The sequence below is a fragment of the Borostomias antarcticus genome (genome assembly GCF_949987555.1).
Source record: "Borostomias antarcticus genome assembly, chromosome: 1".
NCBI lineage: Eukaryota > Metazoa > Chordata > Actinopteri > Stomiiformes > Stomiidae > Borostomias > Borostomias antarcticus.
In genome coordinates, this window is record NC_140234.1 from 50,284,749 (window position 1) to 50,298,068 (window position 13,320).

General features: G+C 42.3%; 1 protein-coding gene across 1 annotated transcript; it reads left to right on the forward strand.

The window, feature by feature from the left end:
• Positions 1-667: 667 nt before the first annotated feature.
• vwa7 (von Willebrand factor A domain containing 7) lies at positions 668-13,105 on the forward strand (the record flags this gene model as incomplete). Its single annotated transcript, XM_084436127.1, has 18 exons — positions 668-701; positions 2,110-2,285; positions 2,646-2,891; positions 3,105-3,338; positions 3,533-3,629; positions 4,027-4,161; positions 4,473-4,668; positions 4,984-5,159; positions 5,518-5,630; positions 5,797-5,913; positions 6,225-6,416; positions 6,663-6,792; positions 6,934-7,086; positions 10,766-10,858; positions 11,300-11,571; positions 11,817-11,953; positions 12,199-12,358; positions 12,638-13,105. 18 exons carry the CDS (start codon positions 668-670, stop codon positions 13,103-13,105), a joined length of 3,129 nt encoding a protein of 1,042 aa, XP_084292253.1.
• Between the last annotated feature and the right edge of the window lie 215 nt (positions 13,106-13,320).

Genomic DNA, 13,320 nt, shown 5'->3' on the forward strand with positions numbered 1-13,320 from the left:
TAGTTGAAGAAAGTTCTGGCACATGCAATTAATTTTTCATAATCAGAGTACATGCATGTGATCTTGTCAAAAGATGTATTCAGCAAACCCTATCAGTTCAAACCTACATCTGTACTGCCCTTCTGGGTCTGTCATTTTTCTTTCATCCTTTTGTTTGAGTGCAAATTAAACAAACTAAACACCCTCTCTCCCACATCTTTTTGGTGGAAGAAAAACTGTATTGTAGTCTTTGACCCAAAAACTGTTCTATATTATCTTATGTCACCCACAAGGGGCCAGAGGAACAGAGCTAATCACTGTTTCCTTTGGTGGTCAAAACCATAAAACACAAAAGCCCTAGAACTAAGAACCCTTTTGCCCCATCTCTTCTTACAACAATCAGGCCAACGGACTGAAGTGCAACGCAGAACCTAGCGTTGGCTAGCAACTGACCCCATCTCCCCCCTTCCATCCTACTCACACCCCCTCCTCTACTTATAGTCATTAGAAAAGGAGAAAGGGTGGTGATGATGGGGGGTGGTTCATTGTAGTGGCCCGGCCTCAACGGTTTTCTTACTTGAAGAAAAAGAGAGTGAATGATCGAGAGAGAGGGGGTAGGCCTTGGGTTGAACACCATGGCTGGTAATGTATGCAGCCTTATTGTGGGGAGTTAATGCACCATGCAATAATGGGGCGCAAGGAGGGGGATACGGGGGTGCATGGTGGGATAGCTCCAGCCTTACACATGTCCCTTCACTACACACCCAGGACCATTCAGTGTCAACCTAACTCTCCTCCAAGTGACAATTTTTTTCACGCCAGGGATTTATTGAGGCTAAGGGGCCCAGGGACACCAAAACATGAAGACACAATACTTGTGTGATACAGACAAGGACAAGGAGGAGCTCAATCAACGGAAATAGTTTTGTGGTCTGTGGTGATTTTGTCTGCATGTGAAGAGAAAATATACGTGTTGATATCTGCATGCCAGACGTGAGACGTGTATTAGACATGTGAAACTTAGAAAAGTCACTGAAAAACAAGAGGCACAGTACAGAACAAAGATTCAGAAACACTCGGGATGAACAGAGGTGAGAGAAAATGTGTAATATTGGTACTGAGCTAATGTGTGATACCTGACTAGTACTAGTACTACTGTACAGTAGCACTAACAGCATACTAAAAGACCCTGTGTAAGAGCAGATATTAGCAAAAACATGTTTACATTATTACTATGACGATGATGACAACAGTTTTAGTTAACATACTGTAAAGTTCTATAAGGGCTACCCAAAAACAATCCAGTTTAGTCAACTCCCACAATCCACATAATTTAAATTGTAGACACTGCACATCTTTTGGGGGGAAATGTGAGTATTTTATTGTTATATATTTTTAATTTTTCTTCTTTCAATTCACTAATTCTCTGTCCATTTCCTTAAACTGTTCAAATGATTTGATATTTTTAAGTGTTATTGCTGTAGCATGAGTAAAATTAATGATTTAAGTAGTCAATTCAGGAAGTGAGCTTAAACATTTCAGTGAGGGGTTTGAGATATGAAACTAGTTCCCACTCATACTCTTTGCAGCTAGACAATGTTCACAGGAGTTCATTCAGTGCCCCAGAAACACAATGACAATTTTAATTGTATAATTGTTTTTCTGGCCCAGATTGTGTTTTTGTGGCCCACAGACCAATGACCACATGGTTCAAGTAACACATCTTCCTGTTCCAATTGTCACACACATTTCCACACTAACTCATTGCATGTAGTAAAAAAAAAAAGAAAGAAAGAAAAAAGACATACAGTATACTCAGCCTCGAGGACATCTTTGGGTCTTGTGGTTGAATGTTTACTAACTCTTCATCTCATCTAGCCACATGTTCAGCTCAGATACATGTACTGTACTGTGTGCACCAGATTTGCTCTGCAGCACAATAATTAATGTATCTATGGGGTTATGAACGTCATTGCCACATGAAATCAAAACCTTATACAGAAGCAAAGGGAACACACACTTGCAATTTTTTATTATTCTTTTTTTATTATTTTTTATTACCATGACGTTTGAATTATTTGTTGCTAACATCTTAAATTATATATGGAGTTAATTTTTCCACTGATACAGTACAGTATATCTGCATCCGCATCATTCTTGGGAGGGTGTATGACAGATATCAGAAGGCCCTGCAAACCCTCTCCCTCAGCACCTTACAGGACAGAAGGACCAAACTGTGCTGTGACTTTGCCAAGTCCCTCCTCACCTCCCAGTTCTGGTCCTGGCTTCCACTCACTAGGGCAGAGGTGACAGGAAGACACTCTCGGAACGGGGACAAACTGGTCGTCCCACGGGCACGCACCGACCGGTATAAGAGATCTCCGATCCCCTTCCTCACGTCCCTCATCAACCAAGGACTGTAATTGACTGCACATAGTTTACTCTGTCTCAAAGTTGTGACTGCCTCTCCCAACTGCCTGTTGCACTTGCTATTCTCAATGTGTTGATTTTATTATTTGAAATGTATATGCATTTAAGTATATGCATATAATGTCTGTTGTATTATGAACAAAATCAAAAACCATAAAACCAAAGCTTAAAGTCTGATGGAAACAATTCTCCCTCTCTTCACAGGTGATGGTCTCCTCTCTCCAACCTGTATCCAGGAAGTGATGTCACAGAATACGGGAAAAAGTGGGGTTCGGGTGGGCATCAACCTACACATACTGGTTTACCTGCTACTGGCACTGCCATACTGTAGGGCATTTCTGCCCAACTTTTGGTCCCGTGTGTTAACCCTTTCCTGGGACTCCTACACACATCAGTACATTACTGAGCAGGCCATCCTAAACATCACCCTAGAGACAATGAGCAGCATCAACACTCACCAGCATGACCACACACAGGAGCAGGTAAAGGTGTTTACTTACTCACTCACTCGCGCGCGCGCACGCACGCACGCACACACACACATGTACAGTTACAGTACAAATACATTATGCTTGCATGTACTCAAACTGAAAAGGTACACACACACACACACTCACTCACGCACACTAGTAAACAGACATTCAAAACACACATTATAATGGTGATGACTATGGTGTCAACCTTTTCCCTCTTAGTCTGGCCTGGGTCGTGGATTCTGGCGAGCCGTAGGAGAAGTAGTGAAGTCCAACGCAGCCATGGACTTCCTGAGCTCCACGCGCTCTGACCCGGTGTACCATTTTGACTCGGAGCGTGTCGATGACGCCATGATGATGCTGCGTCAATTCTGGGCCCAGACCCTGCTATCAGTGCGGGCCAAGGAGTACCAGGGGGCCCGCCATAGTCTGGGCCAGCTCTTCCACTCTCTACAGGTACAGCAAGCTATGGAAAAGATTGATAAGTAGGTTATACAATCATGAGATAAAAATAAAAAAATAAAAAAATAATAAAATGTTATATGCAAATAGCCTACCATGTGGCCAATCAAAATATCAAGAACCTAAATGGGTTGAATCAGACTTAAATGGCTGGCGCTAACTGAACAAGATCACATCTTGTGATGCAGGACTTCTACAGCCACAGTAACTGGGTGGAGATGGGCCAACGTTCTCCCTACCGCCACCTTCTCAACTCTGAGGAACCTGCCTTTCCTGTAGCCACAGGTCAGTTCACACTTCAATTACATTCACCACACCCAGACCCACATTTACATATCTGCAATTTTCTGCAAACTTTGGAAGTGTCATAATTATTATGCTTATGATACGTTATATTGCAACATGTTCAGATGGCATAATGTAGCAATCATTTGTTTATGTTTAAACATTTTAGTCCAGTATACAAGAGGATGGTTTGTTTATGAACACTCCACAATGTTGTTGAATCCAACCACAACCACAAGTGGTTGGTGACATTGCGTTGTTGGTCATGGGCGTACATTTTAATGTTTTATGTATGCTTGACGTGTACTAAACAAGTCCCCCTCTGGGGCAATAAAGGTTTCAATTCAATTGAATCAGGCTTAAAGTCACAGATGCCTTTCCTTTCCTGTTCCGACAGAGGACACCCAGACCTGCATGGAATGCTACAGCACTACCTGTAGAGACAACCTGCTGCCCAGGCTGAGCCAGGCTCAACAGCACTCTCAACTGCTCACCACTGGCTACTTCAGCAGCAGTCCCCCCAAACCACAAGGTCATATGTCACAAACCACATATGACAAACAAACCCGCTGACTAATAGACATGTCCTCCTGTTACACTACTTAGTACTGATCTATGGCCAAGACTTTAAAATTGTTATAAATTACAATAAATTACATTTATTGTTCTAACTTATTCTATGTATCATGAAATATGATAAATGTCAGTGTAGTTTGTGTTTTCCGTTTGTAAAATTAATAACAGAAGGAGGTAAGTTATATTCAAATGGCATGTTACATTCACTAGCCTTGAATCCATCCATGTAGTCTAGTTAATTACTGTATACTGTACTGTGTTTTCCAGGCAAGTGCAGTCATGGGGGGATTTTGGACAGCAGTCGCCATCAGGGTGCCAGGGGGGGCATCAACAAGGACAGCAACTCCCCCGTCTTTTCCCCCCACCACTACCTGCACGGCGAGGCGACGCGCCTTGCTACCGCAGCAACCATAACTGTGCTGAGAGACCTCAGAGACCATTTGGGCCCAAAAGGCTTCCTCCGGTAAAGTCTCTGTACACACAATGTCTGACTAAGAAGGAATAGTATCAGTAAGAAATAATAGAAATATCGCCGTAAAAGCCAATAACAGTAGTAATAGTGGAAATATAACTGTAATAGCCAGTAAGAGTATAAATAGTAGAAATATGTATTGTAAGAATGCTGCTGCCATTTTATGTATATATAATATATATATAAAATATATATATATATATAATATATAATATAACAATATATAAGAATAGTGCTTTGTTTCTATACTATGGAGACTGGAAATTAACAATATCCATCCGCTGACCTCTGCTCTCATGTGGACAGACTCTTCAGTGTGAAGCAGCGCCCAGCTCTGGTGTTTGTCATAGACACCACTGGCAGCATGTTTGAGGAGATCACCGCTGCCCGTCTGCGTGCAAACTCCATCATTCAGACCCGTACCAAGACCCCTGGCCTTGGGCAGCCTGGTACCTTCCTGCTGGTGCCCTTCCACGACCCAGGTGAGGGGGCGGACATGACTGCTGAAACCCTGAGTTGCCCGAGTCACTATGCCAGTGCATATTATTTCTTTATTAAGAGTGTCATAACTGCTGTCTAAATGCACTCACCAAATGCTGTATTTGTTTGTTACATAATTATAAAGGAAGTATGAGTAATAAAGTGTGTGTGGAATGACAATTGTGTTTAGCTGGGTCAAAATACGATTTGAAATCCTTTACATTTCTTTAGTGTTTGCTTGAGTCTGCCTGGCATATCAGATGGGTGGAGTTTGTATTTTTTGTGCTCGATAAGAACTATTAAACACAGGTAAGTAATTGAAAGAAATATTTTGACCCAGGTTTACCTGTGTTGTTGCAGAGGTAGGCCCGGTGTTTGAGACAGAGGATCCAGACCAGTTCATGATGTACATGGAGAGCTTGATGGCTCTGGGAGGAGGAGACGAACCAGAGATGTGCCTCTCTGCCATCCAAGTATGAAGCGATTTCAGGGCTAAAGGAGCATAGACATGATATATACATAATATTGCATTGCTTTGCAACCATCAGGTCATTCGGCAAGAGGATTCTCAAAGTGCAAAATATTTTATCATCTTGAATTTATTTATTCATCAAAAATGTGTTTGTTTTTCTGTTCCAGCTGGCCCTCACTCATAGCCCACCCCTGTCCGAGATCTTTGTATTCACAGACGCTTCCCCCAAAGATGTCCACCTGTATGGTGCAGTAAAGGCCCTCACACTGGAGAAACAATGCAAGGTTAGGCTCTCTCTAGTTCACATATCAACAGATATGAAGAGAATTTCATATGTAGTCACATACATGGTATACAAATAAGTCATGTGGTCACTCCAATACATTATTGTTTATATGTATCCACATACACAATGCTTATGAGTAAGGCAAGGCAAGGCAAGGCAAGTTTATTTATATAGCAGATTTCAGCCACAGGGCAATTCAAGGTGCTTTACATGAGACATTAAAAGCATTAAAAGAAAAAGCAAGACATAGAGTAGCAGAAGACTTTCTATTTCTGTGGCGTTACCTGTTGTCTCCGCTCTGCTACCTAGGTGACCTTCCTCCTCACCGAAGACCCCAGTCACATGATGAGGGGCAGGGGGAGGAGGGAGACCCTGTCCCCTGACCGCTTCTCTCTCTACTCTTCGTTGTCCTCCCTGTCCGGAGGCCTGACCATCTTCACCACCAACTTAGACATTCACCGAGTGTCCACCGTAGTGGAGGACAACACTGCCGCTGACAAGGTAGTGCTATAGGAGCTGTTTCTTTTACCATGCTGCTAACGCAATACTCTTATTTCACATATTAACTATGGACCACTTATAGGTTCTACACTGTCTTTTCTATGGAAAACTAGGTTCAGATGCATACTCTTAGTATCAGTTTATCACTTCAATAACAATGTCTTTTATCAGTAATAACCAACATGTGGCCATTGTTGCTTGTGAAGTGGTATACTGTAGTATAAGGCTCTCTGTCTCCCTCTGCAGGTGACTCTCCTGCATGTGGAGAGTGACAGTGACTCATCTCCCTACTCCTTCAGAGTGGACAGTGCAGTGAAGAGTGTGACCCTGCACCTCACTGGAGCTGTGAAGGATTGTATACTCACCAGTCCAACAGGTGCAGTAAGGGAGATGTACAGTACACATACACACACACACACCATGCATTTAACACTCTGCCTCCCTTAAACACACACATACGCACACACACACACAGAACATGTGAACAAACTAGTCACACCATATCCCTCTTTCCTAGGTCGTAGTCAGTCTCTGTTGGATCAGCCAGGTCCTCTGGCAGAGCTGGAGCGCTTCCAGGGTCTGTATCGGATCAGTCTGCTGTCCCCTATTGACCCAGGCCAGTGGTACATCACCACTATGGCTGACGGACACGTCACCTTTAATGCCATAGGTAAAACACGTCACTACAGTGGTGAAACACAAGAGACAGATAGAGAGCTGCAGGACTAGATAAGATACAGTGAGATAAGTAGGGCTGCCCCCTGAAAGTCGACGCGTCGAAGCATCAGTCGGAGACCCTTAAGTCGACAGAGATTCTTTAAGTCGATTTCTGCTCCACTGTCAAGGACTAGGAGGTGGACAGATCAAGGACAGGCCAATCATTGGTTTTAGACCTAGGCTATTACCGTAGCTATTTGTTGGGCTGTAAAAGAAGAGTTAAGACTGATATAGCAGAGGGAAGAAGGCAGGGAGCCCCTCTCCCCTCCGCTAGCCTAGCCTACTATGCGCCAGCAATCACGTGCATTTCCCAAATGGAATATCACACTGCTTTCCTAAATCAATCTTCTTGTATATCCAATGGTAAAAATAGGGTCTCCCATAGACAGCTTGAGCTCTAACGTCTGTGAAAATGCTTTAGTGACAGCCAAAACATTTCCTTGTTGACTGCTGCCCAACGTATGAGCCGATTCGCGCAAGCATTCAAATGCGCAGTTGAGGAGACTATCGTCAAATTGCCCAACCCTAATGTAGGATATGTGAAACTGTATAAAAACATGGGGCATCCGAAGTAGATGGACAATGCTAGATGATTCATGTTTAACAAGAAAACAGGTGTATTTTATTGTGCAGCCTGCAATTTTGAGTTGAAAGTTTCACAGCTCTCCCGACTCCGGCGGTCTCCCCTCAGCCTAGACATATGGGGGGGAACGAATCTCCCGACATGACACAAAATGGATATGAAGACAAAATGTTTAAGATATTGATAACCTGTCTATTAATTATCTCGATTATTAGTGGTCCAAACTATGGACAATGCAAGAAAGAGGGATGGGCTGCACTTGAAACAAGCTATCAAACACATTCGGAGGCAGCGGAGAGGATTTTAGAGGAGCGGAAATATGAGCAAGGCTAATAATTTATTTTGAAACTTTATTCTACTTTTTTGTTCAACGGAAAATAATAAACACCAATCAAGGTAAAATAGCCCAATAAAGGCTATTCAAGCATAACCTAAATGGACGAAAGTTCGTTCAGAAAAAGATTGAACAAAATGAAGCATCCCTCCATCTTATTCCACAAACCGATAGCCAGGCTATTCTAGCTATTTAAAATGCTGTAATTATGTAACTGTCATTCTCGTTGATTTCAAATACCCTAACCTACTCAGAAATGTGCCTTGGCAACAATTGATTGTTTCTATAGGCTACCAATATAGGCCTAACCAAAATAATCACGGAAACTTGATGTCAAGTGATTTTCTGATAGCCAGGAGAAAGAGAAAAAACACATCGACGATTCGACGCGTCGCTTTGAACACCAAGTCTGAGTCGAATCACAAAATCCTGAGTCGAAGACAGCCCTAGAGATAAGGCTACAGTACAGTGGCGGCTGGTGAAAAAAATAGTAGGTGGGGCTGAAAGTTTTGAAATCAAACCCCTGTAGGGAGGTCTGGGGGCCTGCCCCCCCCCCCCCTCCATAATATTTTTTGTGATTATCACATGTAAATCAAGCATTCTGGTGCATTCTGAGAAAATAATAAAGAAAAAATGCAACATTTCCCTGTATACATTCCCCTATTTACAAAGACAAATGGGGTGGGAGAACTGAATTTAACTTGATTTAATTGAAAAAGCAAATTTGCAACTGTTATGTTGAATGTTATTGAACAAGCTTTTTGACTAGAATGACTATGAATAACAAACCTGACAAAACAAGTTTCTGAAGTCAGACTGCACGTAACTCAAATACTCTGTCTTTTTTTATTTATTTTTTTAAACAAGCCTTACCACTAATTAAACGGATGCCACTTCGAAAACTGTTCCATGCCATCACAGCCCTGTAATAGACTGTTTTTCAAAGAGTTTGTTCTAGGTAGTCATCTGCCCTCTGGTGGCCTCTCTGGTAGCATGCGTATGTATTTGAACAATACAGTATTTTATTGTCTTAAACATGAATTCAGGTGTGTGGGTGTGAATGACCTTATGAAAGAAAACAAGCACATTGGCTGGCAACCTTTTCTCCACACTCAGTCATTTAGTTTTACATGCATTTCAGCCACATTAGCCCTAGATGAGCAGCACAATCAAGCTACCTTATTTTGTATTATTTGTAACTTACTGAGTAGGCTTTTAGAGGCAGATCACCACCACACCCCTGAGCAATAATCCAGATGACAGAGAACCAATGAGCAAACAATTTGATTTTGCAAAGATGATGGAAGAAATGGTGCACATTTCTCACCGCAGCTACTGCTACACCCATTCTACAAACAATATCAATAAGGTCGGACCAAGACAGAGTACTGTCAAGCCAGAGTCCCAATAGCTTGATTTTCGTGTTGCACTAACTAGCATAGCTAATGTTACTAGCTAGCACTTGTTAACTAACATGAGCAAGCATCACCTTGCTCATCCATTTATCAGACATGGAGATCATAATAAAGAACCTTACAGTTTTTATGACAATAAGCTACACAAATCTTAGAAAAGGTAGCTAACTAACACATTATTTTACAACGACAAGTACTATTTCATCATCATTGCTAAATAGTGAGACGGCATCAAGCAGCCTCAACTTACCGTGTTTGAGGGCGTGAGAGAAAATGCAGTCCAGCTTGGGGAAATATTATTTATTGAACGCTGATTGGCTCGGGGCGACAATATCTTCAGCCCCATAAGATATTTTTGATTGGCTAACCGTTACTATCCCGTTGTCATGTTCTCGCTTTGTTGAATGCACTGGAAAGGACTGAGAATCTAGCGCCCCTGGGCTAATGCCGCGTTCCAGATAGGATTTTGAGCCCATAAGTTACGACTTCAAGTCACGACTCGACTTCATAGCGTTCCAGGCAAACTGTCTGAGTGTCTGGAATTCTGGATAAATGTAAGCCAATATGGCAAAAGCTTGAGATTTGGCACACTGTCAGAGCTGGCAAGCTAAACATTGTATGCCTAATTTCGCTATGCTAAGAAATCGTACGTTACATAATTTTATTTATTGACATCATCGACTTTTCGCCGCATGGTCAAATTCAGGTTTACCTTAACGTTAGCTAGCTATCACTAGCTATCTCTTGTCGTCAACATATTTGGGAATAATTACATACACATAGCAGATTGTAGTGCATAATCGTTTGTATTATTTTGATTACAACGTACAAATTTACTTTACGTTGCTCTAAAGTTATGTCACTGTACTCATATGGGTCAGAGAGCGCAACTGGGAGTACATCGATCTGGTACGAGTTCACGGGTGGGAAGTTACGGGTTTGACTGCCATTCCAGTGCATTTTCACAAGTAGAAGGTTGGAAAAACACGGGTTACGGGTTGCCTGGAACACACCATAAGGTCTCATTCACAGAAGAGAGATATAAACAAACGTAATGGTTTATATTTTATATATTACACGGTATTGTACTTTTTAAACCACCAGACCATTACTTTGATGACCACAACTTTTTTTTAATTAGTAATTATTATGTTTATATATTTAAAAAAATATTATTGACCATTTTATTTATTGACCAGATGTACTGTAATAGATTTGAATAGACAACCTAATTCTAATTCTGTATACCGCATATTGAATTTCAAAATGTAACTGTAATTGGACATGGTCATACCCATAGGTAACAGTAATGTGGACTTCCTGTACTACTTTGCTGTGGAGGCCAATGAAACACATCCAGGCCTGGCCAGAGTGGACGGTAGTCCCTTAGCAGGTATGGAGGTGTGGCTGTTACGGTCATCAACTCTTGATACACTGAACAGTCGACACCATTTACAGGTGCATCTCAGAAAATTGGAATATTTTGGAAAGTTCATTATTTTCCAGAATTTCATTCAAAAAGTGAAACTTTCATATATTCATTACACATGTAGTGAAATATTTCAAGGCTGAAATAGCCCCCACCAAGTATTGAGTGTATAAATGAACATACTGAACATACTGTACAATAATAAAGATTAAAACAAAAAAGGGTTGGAATATTTAACTTTGTGTAATGGATCTAGAATACATCAAAGTTTCACTGTTTGAATTAAATTACGGAAAATAATAGACACAATATTCTAATTTTTGAGATACACCTGTACATATAATTTTATATGAAATGTGTTGCAGTCTACTAATTTCTTATTATTATCTGGTTTTGATTTTTCAGGCGTGCCAATGTTTCTCGTACTGGTCGTAACAGGTCTTCGGCTAAATGAGCAGGCCTCTGTCAGTCACGTGTCTCTGCTTGGAGCCAATGGGGAGAGCCTGCAGACGGTGTGGCTCAACTCCTCCTCTGCATCTGGGGAGGAGCTTGTGGGCAGGATGGACTCAGTTCCCAGAGAGCCCTTCTGTGTCCGTATGTCAGGCAGAGACAGAAGGGGGAACAGACTACAGAGGGTCTCTACAGAGATGATACAGGCCACTCATGTACAAATACAGGTACCTCAACCACCCAACTAGCAAAGATGGTATAGAGTCCAACAGTCATAACAGATGCATCACCCAACTAACAAACACAGCAACAAACACAACAAAGCTATAATGTAGGGAACAAACTGGAGAGCAATCATCTCTGGCACTTCACTGGCAAACATAGCTGTTCTATACAGCAGTTCAGAAGCTAGCAGTTTAGTAGATGTAGTAGGTAATGAATCTCAAACACTCTCTTTCTCCCTCCCTCTCAGGTGCTCTCAGCCCCACGCCTGGTCCCTGGTCACACGACGTCCATACGTTTTGATGTACAGAACCACGGTCCCGCACGCCTCTTTTCCCTGACTGCCACCGACGACCGTGGATACCTCTCCCAGAGGGGTCCTCACAAGTGAGTGGGGGCAAAAAGAGTTCCAAAATGTCATACTACAACTACAGTAGATGGAAATAAAAAGTATTTGAAATATAGCACTGTTACCTATTCGGTAAGAGCTATGTTTATTGGTGAGTTTTTGGAAAGTCATACCAAATATCAAACTGGATGAAGTGCTTTCATAGTACTGTATTGTCTTTAGAGTTGTAGTTCTCTGACAGTGGTTGCTAAATACTCATTTAATTCATTGGTTGTTTCATTAGGTTCCATGTGGGGGAGAGGGGGTCTTTTAAAGACCAGGTGGACCTCCACACCCCAGGAACAGCAGAAGCAGGAGCAGCAGTCACACTAACCTTCACGGTGCAAGCTCTGGACTCTGCAGACTCAAACTACGCTGTGGTCCACTTGACTGTTGTTCCTCTAGTAAGAGCAAGAACATTGAGCTCTTTAAAGAGTTGATACAATGAGTAGCATACAATATAGGACTTTTTTTTAATTTAGCTGTGGATTCAACCAGAACAAACTGATCATGATGAATTATAAAAGATCTACGTTAGATATTTAACAGGACAAGAACATAACAATTACAATTACAGTACACATTGTTCAACTTATTAATCTTTCACAAAATAATGTGCTTTGTGAAGGTAATTGCCTATGCATTATCTCTGGCATCACTTCCTGTCTTTCTCCACCCCCCAGGATCTTGACATGTCCCCCCCATCCTGCTCTCCCATGACCGTGGAACAAACCTGCCCACCTCAGTGCACAGGCTCCAGCTGGAGTGTAGATCTGACTATCACAGACAGGGGGCGCTCTGGCCTTGCATCCCTGCAGCTCCACCAGGGCCAGGGCACCCTCACCTTGCTGCACAGCCCCACAGCTGGTCCAGAGCTGGGGGGGCCCACTTTGGAACAAGGTGACCCCCCTATGAATGTGTCTGAGTGGGTCAGGAGGGCAGGCCAGCAGCCCCTATGGGTGAGGTACACCTCCAGCTGCTGCTCACCCCAGGCTGAGCTCCTGGTGTGGGACGGGGCTGCAAATATGAGGCGCTGCCTTCTGACATCCTGGAGGATAAGAGAGAGGAGCAGAGAGAGCAATGGAAGCGGAGAGACAATGCTAGCGAGCTGCTTTCTCTTGCTGTTGAGTTTGTCATTTCAGCGGATATGACTTCAATAATAATTTTTGGTTCAAAGCAAAGCTTATGGCCTGAATTTACCTGAAGCATTACACTCAGTTCCCAACCTCTAGGTCACAAAGGATTTTTCAACCACTTTTTTTTCTCACCTGGAGAATGGATGGTAAAGCTCAAGTATGTTGTAGAATGCTGTTGAAATGTACAGTATCAATGTAGAAGCACGTCTCAGACAAAAACATCTATTTTG